Below are 13,432 nucleotides of genomic sequence, written 5' to 3' on the forward strand. Positions count from 1 at the left end.
TCCCGAAAGTCACTACACCCTATTAATGTTGTGCTGAAATTTCTGACCTGCTCGCACTTAAACCGTCACCACAGTCAAACAAAGACGATTTTGGTTCTAGAAATTGGTCAGCCTCTAGGGACTCGTATACGGAGCCATGGCCACTGGTCTCACCTCATTTCAGTTTGTATAGAGGTCGTGGCGACTGAACGAAGTCAGCCTTTGTTTCAAACTCTAGTCTTGACTTAAAACTTACTTTACAATTTTTGTTTAATGATGAATGATGATGATACTTAAGACCTAATTTACATACTTTTAAACCTTTGGGAATGATTTACTGACTTAGTAACTTTTGACTTAGGTTGAGGACCTTTCGGACCAACCACTTGCTTACTATTCCCGCGTATCGACTTTTACTACTTTCCACTGTGAGTTATAGCATCCCTTTTTACTTTAACTATTTTGGGACTTAGAATACATGCGCATTTTACATTTTACATACTAGGCATGAGTACTTAAACTTATTATATGTGTGGGTTATACAACGGCATAAACTTTCCCCTTAGATCGGTAACGTTTAGTCATTGGTCTTTGAACCGGTGAACGCGAATCTTATATATGGATCCATAGGGTTTGACATCCCCACTCGGGCTAGTAGCGCTAGCATTTAACGGGTGTTTAATACTTCATAAACATACGCACTCGCCAAGTGTACTTTTAGGGGGTTATAAACGTTAAGTTAGTTACCAAGTGCCCACGGTTGAACATATACTTTTCATACTGTTTTGAAACGCTGTTGAATCACTGAAATCTCGTGGCCTACCTTACATTACTGTTATACTTAAACTATAGCTCACCAACCTTTGTGTTGATGTTTTTAAGCATGTTTTTCTCAGGTGCTTAAGGTTTGCTTGCTTCCGCTGTACTAGTCATGCTTTGTAGACACCCGCTGCGCTTATTAGAGATATCACCGCATGAAACATTTATTTTGCATTCAAACTATATTACTTTTGAAACGATGTATTTGTAACGACCTATGGGTCACGTACTATTATTGTTTGATATTCGTAGAAGCACACTTTTGGTTGTTAAACATTTGACGTTGGTTAAAACGTCACTTCATTTTATGACTGCAAACTTATTTTGAAACCGCATATAGTGTTTAACCTTGTAATGATCCTGTTGTTGATGGTCCGTACATGTTGACTTAGTACAGGGCGTCACAGCAAAGGTCATCTTCGAATTTAGCTACATTTTCTGTCCCGTCTATGTGGACAAAGGTGGTCCCCATCAAGATCAACATTTTCATTTAGAGGCTTAACCTTAATAGGCTTCATACTCTACAAAAATTGAAAGCTAGAGGTATTTTTTTGGAAAGGGAATGATGCGCTCTTTGTGTTGTCTCGAAGGAAACACGTGATCATCTCTTCATTCGTTATGATAAAAGCTATTGGAATTTGGCTTGGAATTTCTTTTCTCATTTTTGATTCGGTTAATGAACTTTGGGTTTTGATCGATTGTTTCCCTACCAATGGAAACAAGCTCTTCATCTAAAAAATTGTCGCTTTCTAGACTCTATGAAACATTTTGCGGCTTAGGACGGCATTATCTTCAAGGACCATAACGTTCGGAAGTTCCTATGTTTTCGATTACTTAGTACTGTAAGAGGATAGAACCTCGTGAATATTACTGTATTATTGAGGAGCATTTATAGAGTACATAGTGAAACATAATGGTAAAACTCTAATGGACAGGGCCCACAATGCAATCGGGTCAGGCCAATATTAATAGTCTAACACTCCCCCGCAGTCCGAACGGCGAAATCGCGAAATTTCGGACTGAAAGAAAACGCTAAATAAATAAAACATAAAAAATAACTTTTATTCGGCGACATAGTTGCATATTGCTTGATGACTTCACCTTTTCCATAGTGTTTGTTTTTATTTTTATGTCGTGGCTTGCTGTGCCTAAGGATCAAGTACCACTTTGGTATAACACATTTGCCGACGATAACAATATTCTTTAACGCCACAAACAATAATTTTAACCATATGCTCTTTTTTGGGGGTTCGGAACATACCAAGCTAGGCGACTCATCGCCACGCCGATTAAAACCATTAGGTTTTTAGGTTACATCCATGGAAGGCGAGATATGATTCATGATTGCCTACGGTTTTTGAAATACACATGATACTACGTTGGGACTTAATCACTTTACTCAATAAATAAAAAAATGATATTAACCCTTATATACTAAAACTCATGGCCAAATGTGTAGTTTTAGTTTTGAGTTTGCGTTCACACTACAATCGGTCCCTCAACTTCGGCTCAATTTACACAACAATCCCTCAGGTTTACACTTTCTCAGGGGTAGAAAGTATAAACATATAAATTTATTAAAATGAAATAAAGTAATTCCCCCGAATTTATAACGGGCCCTATCTTCTCGCTCGGTGCGAGTTAAAATTTTCCGAGTCCACCGTTCAACTCAAAAAAGTCTCATGAACCCAACGGGACTAACTATACGCGAAACAGACACTTTTTAAAAAACACTTAACACAACGACAGCCCGTATCTTTCTGTTCGCCTCAAGTTAAATTTTTCCGACAGCACCGTTGTACTCGAAAAAATTTTATGAACAAAACGAAACTAACTACGCTCGAGACAGACACTTTTTAAAAAATGCTTAAGACAACGACATCTAAAACGGCGCTTAAGACATGAGCCGTTTTCCCCTCTGTAAATAAACAACGCTACGTTAAATATGAATACACAGGCCGAAAGCCCGCCGCATAGCGCGGGCCGGATCCGGACTAGTTAGAACACAAAAGGGTGCTGACATTAAAACTTAGAAATCAATTGCAAAAATCTTAATTTTTTTTTTGGCAAAAATAATGCGTACAATATAAACAAAACCCTTTCTTCGAAAAAAAGAAAAGGTTAACAATGTTAGCCTATAGATTTATTATAGTCCATATGTTTTAGCTATTGGGTTCAATGCGTACAATGAGATGGCATAAATAGCCGAATAACCTAGCAAGTACAAGTGGGCTGAGCCCAATAGCTAAAACATATGGACTATAATAAATCTATAGGCTAACAAACAAGAATACAAAAAAAGCGACAAAGCTCGGTAACAGTAATTGTTAGGCATCAATTTAGTAGATGTAATTTGTAAATGAGATAGGGAGTATATATACTAGTATCACCTAGCCTAAGTTCAAGGCAAAGTGGCTAAGCCTCATAACACCCACACCATTTCACCTTGAAACACACACAAACACTCTCATCGTGACAAATATGACAAAGATGTCTCCGCAACAACGCACAATCTACACCAAATCACAATATTGAAAGGGTTATACTTAAGAATCCAAAATTGATTACTTATAATCCTGTTAGGGTAGAATTGAAGCTTAATCAAGTCAAAACGAAATTTGGTACTTCACCTAGTTAAGACGAAGACAAGGCTGGATTTGAGATCCACTTATGAAACGGTATCGATTTAATCCGTTTATAAGAAAAAGCACAAATATAAGATAAACAAAAGAAAGTTGAGATGAAGAATAAGACAAAATAAATATTATTCAAACTTGTTGTCGGTCGTCAGCAACTTGTTAGATAAAACTACGACGGCGGCAACTTTTACAAGAAAAGAAGGAAATAGATAGGTTATTTTGGTGTTTTAGGTTTGACGGGGCGGTACGTGGAGGTAGGATCGGACCCTCTCCGATACCATGTAAGAGGATAGAACCCCGTGAATATTATGTAAGATCGTATAGCCCAAACACAATGTCCTGTAATATAAGCCCAAGAGTCCATCCTTTTCTAAAACCAATTGGTATTAGAGGGACTTCCCCTTAGACTTATATACATACATTTGTTTTTGTCTCCCTCCTATGTGGGATAGGTTTGCACCCCAACAATCCTCCCCTCAAACCGAAGACCACATCACCGAGCCTCCCCTTCAACGATACTCCCGCCATCTTATATCACCGGTCTCTTTTCTTTCACTTTTCTTTCACTACCGGGACACGCCTCTTATACCGCAGATCTCTTTTTTTCACTTTTCTTTCACCATCGGGACACGCCGCACTTCCACGCCTTGGGAAGGAAGACTTTCGATATAAGTCACCATGGCTCCATTATCGTTGGCAAACTGAGGGGTGTGCCATGTCGCACCGAAGACCAGATCGGGCTATAGCCTAGCTCTGATGCCATTTGTAAGATCGCATAGCCCAAACACAATGTCCTGCAATATAAGCCCAAGAGTCCATCCTTTTCTAAAACCAATTGGTATTAGAGGGACTTCCCCTTAGACTTATATACATACATTTGTTTTTGTCTCCCTCCTATGTGGGATAGGTTTGCACCCCAACAATCCTCCCCTCAAACCGAAGACCACATCACCGAGCCTCCCCTTCAACGATACTCCCGCCATCTTATATCACCGGTCTCTTTTTCTTTCACTACCGGGACACGCCTCTTATACCGCCGATCTCTTTCTTTCACTTTTCTTTCACCATCGGGACACGCCGCACTTCCACGCCTTGGGAAGGAAGACTTTCGATATAAGGCACCATGGCTCCATTATCGTTGGCAAACTTGAGGGGTGTGCCATGTCGCACCGTGTGCTTAGGGGTGCGCCACCACTGCGTTGTTCACCACATCGGGCTATAGCCTAGCTCTGATACCATTTGTAAGATCGTATAGCCCAAACACAATGTCCTGCAATATAAGCCCAAGAGTCCATCCTTTTCTAAAACCAATTGGTATTAGAGGGACTTCCCCTTAGACTTATATACATACATTTGTTTTTGTCTCCCTCCTATGTGGGATAGGTTTGCACCCCAACATATTACTCTATTATTGAGGAGTATTTATAGAGTACATAGTGAAACCTAATGGTAAAACTCTAATGGACCGAGCCCACAATGCAATCGGGTCAGGCCAATATTAATAGTCTAACATGTACTTTATGCTTTTAATTGGCTACTTTCGAGTACCACTAGTCATCTCTTATTTGGACTCTGTGGCCCCCTTTGTACTATTTGTAATCTTTCCCTAGCTCCTACGTTTTTAAATAAAATTTTGGCGTTTCAAAAAAAAAAAATCATTTTTGTTTAAAAATGGAATACTTTGTTTGCTAATACTTGAACATTTCAACATGTATTTGGTACAGATTCAATCTTCTCTTGCTGGCTTCCCTGATGTCGTCAATGGATATTGAAGGTACATTATGCTAAGACGAAAATATATTCACTGTATGATGCATATGGTTTCCGCACATGGTACAATTATTTCAAACACGCTTATTGTTAAATAAATTTATTACTTCCAACATAGGTATCAGAAGCAACGTCTTGCTACCTGAATTGGACAAATAAAGATACCATGTACATTAACGTTTAAAAATTCGTGCAATCATAATTTCCTATACTTGCTTGAAAAGCTTTTACAAGCACAATTATGCCCACAAGAAATAACTTCTCAGAAGCCATAAATGTAAATGGATTTTTTGAATAATGTTAAGAATAATGAATCTGCACGTTTGCCAGAGGTCACTAATCATATTAATTCCATCGACTCTTTGATTGACGCTAGAATAGCTTCGGATCAGGATGTGCAGAACAGAAATGTGTTGTTTCTTGAAGCTGAGAACTTGTCGTCTTTGGATTCTTTAGATGCGATGCAAAAAGCTAAAATACAGTGGGATGTGGAGGGGGACGAAAATTCTAGTTTCTTTCATTCATCTCTCAAACTCAAGCGTCAACAGCAAGCAATTCATGGGATTTTGGTTGATGGAGTATGGGTTACAGACCCTTCTTTGATCAAAATTCTATGACTTTTACAAAGTGAAATTTCAAAAAGTTGAAACTGGTGCTTCGTTTAATGAAATCAGCCCGAGTTACGTATTGTCAAATGAAGAGAGCTTACCGCTGGAACGCAACATAGATGATGTGGAGATTAAGAATGCTGTTTGGGCGTGTGGAAGCTCAAAGGCTCCGGGACCGGATGATTTTTCTTTTGCATTTATTAAGCATTTTTGGGATATTCTTCATGTGGATATTTGTAGGGATGTTAAATATTTTTTCAAAACATTTAATCTACCTGCAGGTGCGAGTTCAGCTTTTTTCTCTTTAATTCCGAAGGTGCCTAACCCGGTTCGTATAACAGACTTCCGGCCTATCTCGTTATTTGGTGTACTTTACAAGATTATTTCGAAAGTTCTAACGAACCGGTTATCCAATGTGATTGATAGACTCATTAGCCCGATTCAGTCTGCTTTCATTACGGGTCGCCAGATTTTGGATGGTCCATTAATGTTAAGTGAGATTATATCGTGGATTAAGAGGAGTAAACGGAAGATGCTTTTGTTTAAAGTTGATTTTGAAAAGGCTTACGACTCGCTTAATTGGGACTATTTACTATTCATGCTTAAGTCAATGGGATTTGGTCACGTGTGGTGTGGATGGATTTTGGGATGTCTGAAATCGGCTAGAACTTCAGTTTTAGTTAACGGTAGTCCTACACGTGAGTTCGAGATACAAAAGGGGTTTACGGTAGGGAGATCCACTTAGTCCTTTCTTATTTATTATCGTTATGGAGGGGCTCAATCTAGCAATGCAGAGTGCGGTGGAGTCTCAACTGATCCGCGGAATTATGGTGGGGAATAACAACTTACGGTTGTCACACTTGATATATGCGGATGATGTAGTGATTTTTTCCGAGTGGAGCCGAGAGGATCTTCAGTATATCCTTTGCGTCCTTAAAGTATTTTTTCTGGTGTCCGGGTTGAAAATTAACATCTCGAAATCTCATCTATTTGGTATCGGTGTGGATGATAATCAAGTAACATCCTTCGCAGCTGGAACTGGGTGTCAGGTGGGGTTATTTCCGACTAAGTATCTCGGTGTTCCGATTGGCACGAATATGAATCATGTTGGTAATTGGTCCAGGTTGATTGATAAATTTTCTTCGAGGTTGTCATCATGGAAGGCGAACTTAATTTCATGTGGAGGTAGATTGACTTTATTGAAGTCGGTTATGGGAAGTCTTGGAATTTATTTGATGTCAATCTATAAATGCCCGGGATATGTTCTTAATGTCAAATATATTGAATGTTTGATAGTAGTGGGTGAGTCAAACACCACATGTGAAAATAAGAATGTTTGGTGGTACTGTTCTTTTGGTAGGCAATATATCATTTCATACGTATGAATGTGATGGCAGACTCCTTCACCAATCTCATTCTATTACTATAAATAGATGTTCCAGATAGCTCATTAATCATCCCATATTCATTCTTCAATCTTGTATTCTAATAGATAAATAGAGAGTTGTGAGTATTAATCTCCTAATTACAAGAGATATAAAGTTTGATACTTATCCTTGTAATTAGAGAGAATTGTAATTCCTATTATTCTTATTAGTGAAACTTTTTCTTTCCTTGCCAGTGATTTTTACCCTATTGGGGTTTTTCACGTTAAATCTCGGTGTCCTATTATTGTCGTTATTTCAATTATTACTAGCGGTTTGCTATAATTCGGTGTCACCTTTTCTTAACAAGTGGTATCAAGAGCTAAGGTTCTAATATCTAGTGTGTATTAATCTACTTATCGTATGCTCTGTGGTTGCCACGGGAGTGGATCGTCCACATCAGAAAATAAGTAAGATTAATTTCACTCGATAAAAGTTCCCGGGTACTATTTCTCAGAAAAATAGTATTGTCGAAAAGAAGATTGTGATTATAGCAATGTCTACGAAATTCGAAATTGAAAAGTTCAACGGGAGTAACTTCTCGTTATGGAAACTAAAGATGAAAGCTATCCTGAGAAAGGATAAGTGTTTGGCGGCCATCAGTGGACATTCAGCCGAAGTCACTGATGAAAAATGGGAAGAGATGGACGGCCAGGCTATCGCAAATCTTCATCTGGCACTAGCAGATGGCGTTTTGTCTAGCATAGAAGAAAAGAAGACGGCGAAAGAGATTTGGGATCACCTCATAAAATTGTACGAGACCAAATCACTCCACAACAAGATATTCCTTAAGAGAAAACTTTATGCGCTACGCATGAATGAATCTACTTCAGTTAAGGAGCACATTAATTCTTTGAATACTCTATTTTCTCAACTCGCTTCATTAAGTTGCAATATAGAGCCAAAAGAACGTGCTGAACTTTTACTTCATAGTCTACCTGATTCGTATGATCAACTCATTATTAACTTAACCAATAATGTTCTCTCGGAGTATCTAGTCTATGATGAAGTTGCGGCTGCTATTCTAGAAGAAGAAAATCGACGCAATAACAAGGAGGACAAACAGGCCGGTTCACCACAAGTGGAGGCCTTATTGGTGTCAGGAGGGAGATCAACAGAACGTGGCCCAAGTGGGAGTCACAATCATGGTAAACCGAAGTCTAAAAAGAAGAAGACCTATACATGCTACAATTGTGGCAAGAAAGGTCACCTGAAGAAGGATTGTAGGAGTTTAAATAACTCAAATCCTCAAGGAAATATTGCAAGCACTTCAGATGATGGGACTGCTTTGGTTAGTGAGGCAGTGGTAGCAAATGAAGGCAGAAAGACATTTTTTGATGTCTGGTTATTTGACTCAGGAGCTACTTTTCACATGACCTCTAGAAGAGAATGGTTCAAACAATATGAACGTATCTCAGGAGGATCCGTATACAGTTGCAATGATCATGAACTAAAGATCATTGGAATTGGAGATATCATTCTGAAGATGCACGATGGTACAGTTCGTACTATTCAAGGTGTACGACACGTGGAGGGTTTGAAGAAGAACTTATTGTCTTTAGGACAATTGGATGATCTTGGTAGTAAGATGGTGATACATGAGAAGATCATGATAATCAAGAAAGGCGCGGTTGTACTTATGAAAGGAGAAAAGGTGGGTGCTAATTTATATATTCTGAAAGGCGAGACGGTACAGGAATCGGAAGCATCTGTTGTGACAACCCAGAAATTTTCAACCAAATTTAAACTTTATCTTTATATTATTCCAACACGATAAGCAAAGTTTGTTAAGTTAAATCTCAAGAATTTTAAATTGTGTTCATGCATTCATTATAACCTCGACCAAATTCCAACGATTCACGAACCGTTATATATAAATAAATATGTATATATATGTATATATATTATAACTTGAGAATATTAATAAAGTATTAAACGTATAATACTTTACATGAACGTATTTGTTTCAATATGTTTATCGATGGAATTAGAAGATAATATCAAATGATTAATTTATCAGATACATTGTGATATGATTACGGGTCTATTTTATGAGGTCCACTGTGATTTAAGAAATCTATTCTTTTTTACAACATTCGGAAAATGGTAAAGTGATTTATAAGTAAGAACGTGAAGTGTAACTAACTTAAATATTGGATATCGACAAGTAAGTAACTCGACATTTTTCATTAAGATGATTTCATACGTTTATTTAACCTTTGAACTTTATCCCATGCTTCACCAACAGACTGTAATTTAAAAACTCGAAACCTATTATGAATATATATGATTCTACTTTTCTAAAACGTTTTATGATATAACGATTTCCATTATTTTAACCTTTAAACAAAATGATTCTTAAAAATATATTTGGTTTTGGAAAACAAAATTATTATATTTATTTGATTTAGTTTCAAACGTACAAAAAAGTTTTCAGTTTAAAAAGAACTTTATTATTAAAACGTATATAACTTTTAAAAATATCTATAACCACTTTTGAAAACTCATTACTTAACCAGTATGATAAAGATAACGATATTTATATTTTATTTTATTAAATATATATAATGATTTAAATTAATATTATATATATTTATACGCGTATTATACGTACATAGTTTTATACTTTTACTATACTTAAACTTTACCTTTACTTTATTTTTTACTTTACTTTGACTTTAATAATTCACTTTAATAATTCATACTTTAATATTTACTTTAATAATTCATACTTTAATAATTCACTTTAATAATTCATACTTTAATAATTCACTTTAATAATTCATACTTTAATAATTCACTTTAATAATTCAAAAATCTATTATAAATAGAATTCAATATGTTTCATTATTTCATAGAAACTTGAAAATATTTTTCTCTAAACTCTCTCAATCGATTTACATATATATATTTACTCCGTATTATTTCAAGATATTATTAGTATACATAAAATATTACGTCGGAGTGCGGTCCGGGTGATTTCGAAATTGTTTTTCGAGTGGGATTGGATTAAGGAAATTATGGGTTATAGCTATGGAGGTGATTGGGTATGGTTCATGGGTATGCTCATGAGGTCAATATAGTGTTTATCATCTCCGTTGCGTCTACGTACCTTTCCTGCAATATTGAATCTCAATATTGATACGTGAGTACTCATAATTTAACTTTTACATACTAATAGTGTATCCCTGACTAGTGCTCGAGTATATAGGATTATGCATGTTTGTACTTTTGATATTGCCTTTAGTTAGATTATGTTGAATCCTGAATTAGTTATATATGCGACTGAGATAAGGTATAAGATATGCATGTCGTTGGAAAGCTAGCGAAAAATTAAGAACTTTTTATTTAGATATCGAATGATTTCGATGAACGGATTTGAAGTTATAGTCCATCGAATTTTTGTATTATTATTAAAAATGATTATTATTATCGTCGTTATTATCGTCGTTCTAGTTTTATCTTATTATTATTATTATTATTATTATCTTTATCAATAAAAGGATTTATCATTAAAAATTGTTTTTTTTTATTATTATTACTATCGTTATTATCATTAAAGTTATAATTAGTATTATTATTATTATTATTATCTAATTATTATTATTATTATCTAATTATTATTATTATTATTATTATTATTATTATTATTATTATTATTATTATTATTATTATTATCATTATTATTATTATCATTATTAATATATATATCATTATTTAAAAATAGTTATTGTTATTATTATTATTATTATTATTATATTATCATTATCGTTAATAATGTCATAGTAATTATCATTATTAGTATTATTGTAATTAAAACTAATATTAGTAACACCTAATTATTTTGATTACTATTATTATCATTATTATGAGCACGATATAAAAGACGATTAAAAGCTATTAAACGAAACGATTAGGAAATAATGAGTAAGAGTATCATGATGAACTTAAAATATTATAAGATATTGATTTAGATAAAATTATCGTTCTTATTATTTTTATCATTACTATTATTATTAAAAGTATCGTTAGTATCAAAACTATCATTTTAACAAAAATTATCATTTTAATAGAAATGTTATTGTTACTATAAAATATCATTTTTATTATCATTTTAAATAGAATTATTATTTTAAAGATAATATTAAAAATTATCGTAAATATTAAAGTTATCATAATTAGAATTATCGTTTTATCATAATATCACCTTAGTAATTATAAATATTGATATTTTTATAATAATAATTATTATTACAAAATAATATAACTTTTACTTACTAACATTATAGATATTATTTTATCAAATAAATATGTAATACAAACATATTTTACTACGTGTAATAAATTACTTTAATAATACCTATCATATTATCTTTATGATATTAAATGAACCCTATAAATTTTATTACTTAATATATATAAAAGTATATTTTATTATATAAATTTTAATATAAAATTTTATTTATTAATAAATGAATTATATTATTTACTCTAATAAATCTTTTAAAAATATTTAAAAATATAAAACGACGATATTTAAAATATATTATAATCATGTATAAATTTTGGAAATCATTTTGAGTTAAATTGACTTTTGTTGACTTTTGCATATTAGTCTCGAGCATTAGGATTGTGGTACACTATGACCTGACCTAATTGTTAGACAAATATTGACCAACATATAATTATATATAATTAATTTAGGTTCGTGAATCCGAGGCCAACCTTGCACTAGTTCAATGACGTTATATGTATTTTCACTACGAAATACAGTATGGTGAGTTTCATTTGATCCTTTTTACTCATTACATTTTTGGGCTGAGAATACATGCAAATGCTTTAATAATTGTTTTGCAATAATTATATGCGTGAGTTTCATTTGCTCCCTTTTTAAATGTTTTTGTAATATATATTTTTGGGACTGAGAATGCATGCGCTGTTTTTTTATAACTGTTTTACGAAATAGACACAAGTAATTGAAACTACATTATATGGTTGAATTATCGAAATCGAATATGCCCCTTTTTATTAAGTCTGGTAATCTAAGAATTAGGGAACAGACACCCTAATTGATGCGAACTCTAAAGATAGATCTATTGGGCCCAACAAGCCCCATCCAAAGTACCGGATGCTTTAGTACTTCGAAATTTATATCATGTCCGAAGGAGGATCCCGGAATGATGGGGATATTCTTATATGCATATTGTGAATGTCGGTTACCAGGTGTTCAATCCATATGAATGATTTTTGTCTCTATGCATGGGACGTATATTTATGAGAACTGGAAATGAAATTCTTGTGGTCTATTAAAATGATGAAAATGAATGATTATGATAAACTAATGAACTCACCAACCTTTTGGTTGACACTTTAAAGCATGTTTATTCTCAGGTATTAAAGAAATCTTCCGCTGTGCATTTGCTCATTTTAAATATATTAATTGGAGTCTTTCATGGCATATTTCGAAGAACGTTGTATTCAAGTCATTGAGTTCATTAAAGATAATTATTATTAAGTCAATTTATAGTTGAATAGTGGATATTATGAAATGGTATACATGAATGTCAATTTTTGATGTAAAGAAAGTTTGTCTTTTAAAAACAAATGCAATGTTTGTAAAATGTATCATATAGAGGTCAAATACCTCGCGATGTAATCAACTATTGTGAATCGTTTATAATGTATATGAACGGGTCCTTTCAGTTGGTATCAGAGCGGTGGTCTTAGCGAACCAGGTCTGCATTAGTGTGTCTAACTGATAAGTCGTTAGGATGCATTAGTGAGTCTGGACTTCGACCGTGTCTGCATGTCAAAAGTTTTGCTTATCATTTCTAGTCGGAAATCATCTACTTATCATCCATAGGAAATTACCTGCTTATCATTATTAGTCTAGACACGTCTTGCTACATTAATTGCATGAGTAGTGTATAGACAAAATTCATATCTTAGCGTATCTGCTAAATCATATCTTATCGTATCTGTTACTTTAAACTTTGCCTGACATATCCCGCAAATTCCTCCGTAATCTATGAAATCTTTTGATCTCTATATATAGATATCCTAGGTAAATAGAATACCACCCGATAGCCGAAAAATCATTTTATATCGAAAAATCCTTTATCCAATCGTACGAAATGGAATTTGTCATCAGTTCAAGTCACTCGGATTCCGAAATAGAATCTCACTCAAGCTC

At 34.1% G+C, this 13,432-nt stretch overlaps 1 protein-coding gene across 1 annotated transcript in view; it reads left to right on the plus strand.

The window, feature by feature from the left end:
* The first annotated feature begins 6,582 nt into the window (after positions 1–6,582).
* LOC139848770 (uncharacterized) overlaps positions 6,583–13,432 on the plus strand; it is a 43,953-nt gene continuing 37,103 nt past the window's right edge. The window contains exon 1 of the mRNA XM_071838470.1: positions 6,583–7,000. Within this exon, the coding sequence (XP_071694571.1) occupies positions 6,583–7,000 (418 nt within the window). The remainder of the gene's footprint in view (positions 7,001–13,432) is intronic.

The sequence above is a fragment of the Rutidosis leptorrhynchoides genome, chromosome 5 (genome assembly GCF_046630445.1).
Source record: "Rutidosis leptorrhynchoides isolate AG116_Rl617_1_P2 chromosome 5, CSIRO_AGI_Rlap_v1, whole genome shotgun sequence".
Lineage (NCBI taxonomy): Eukaryota > Viridiplantae > Streptophyta > Magnoliopsida > Asterales > Asteraceae > Rutidosis > Rutidosis leptorrhynchoides.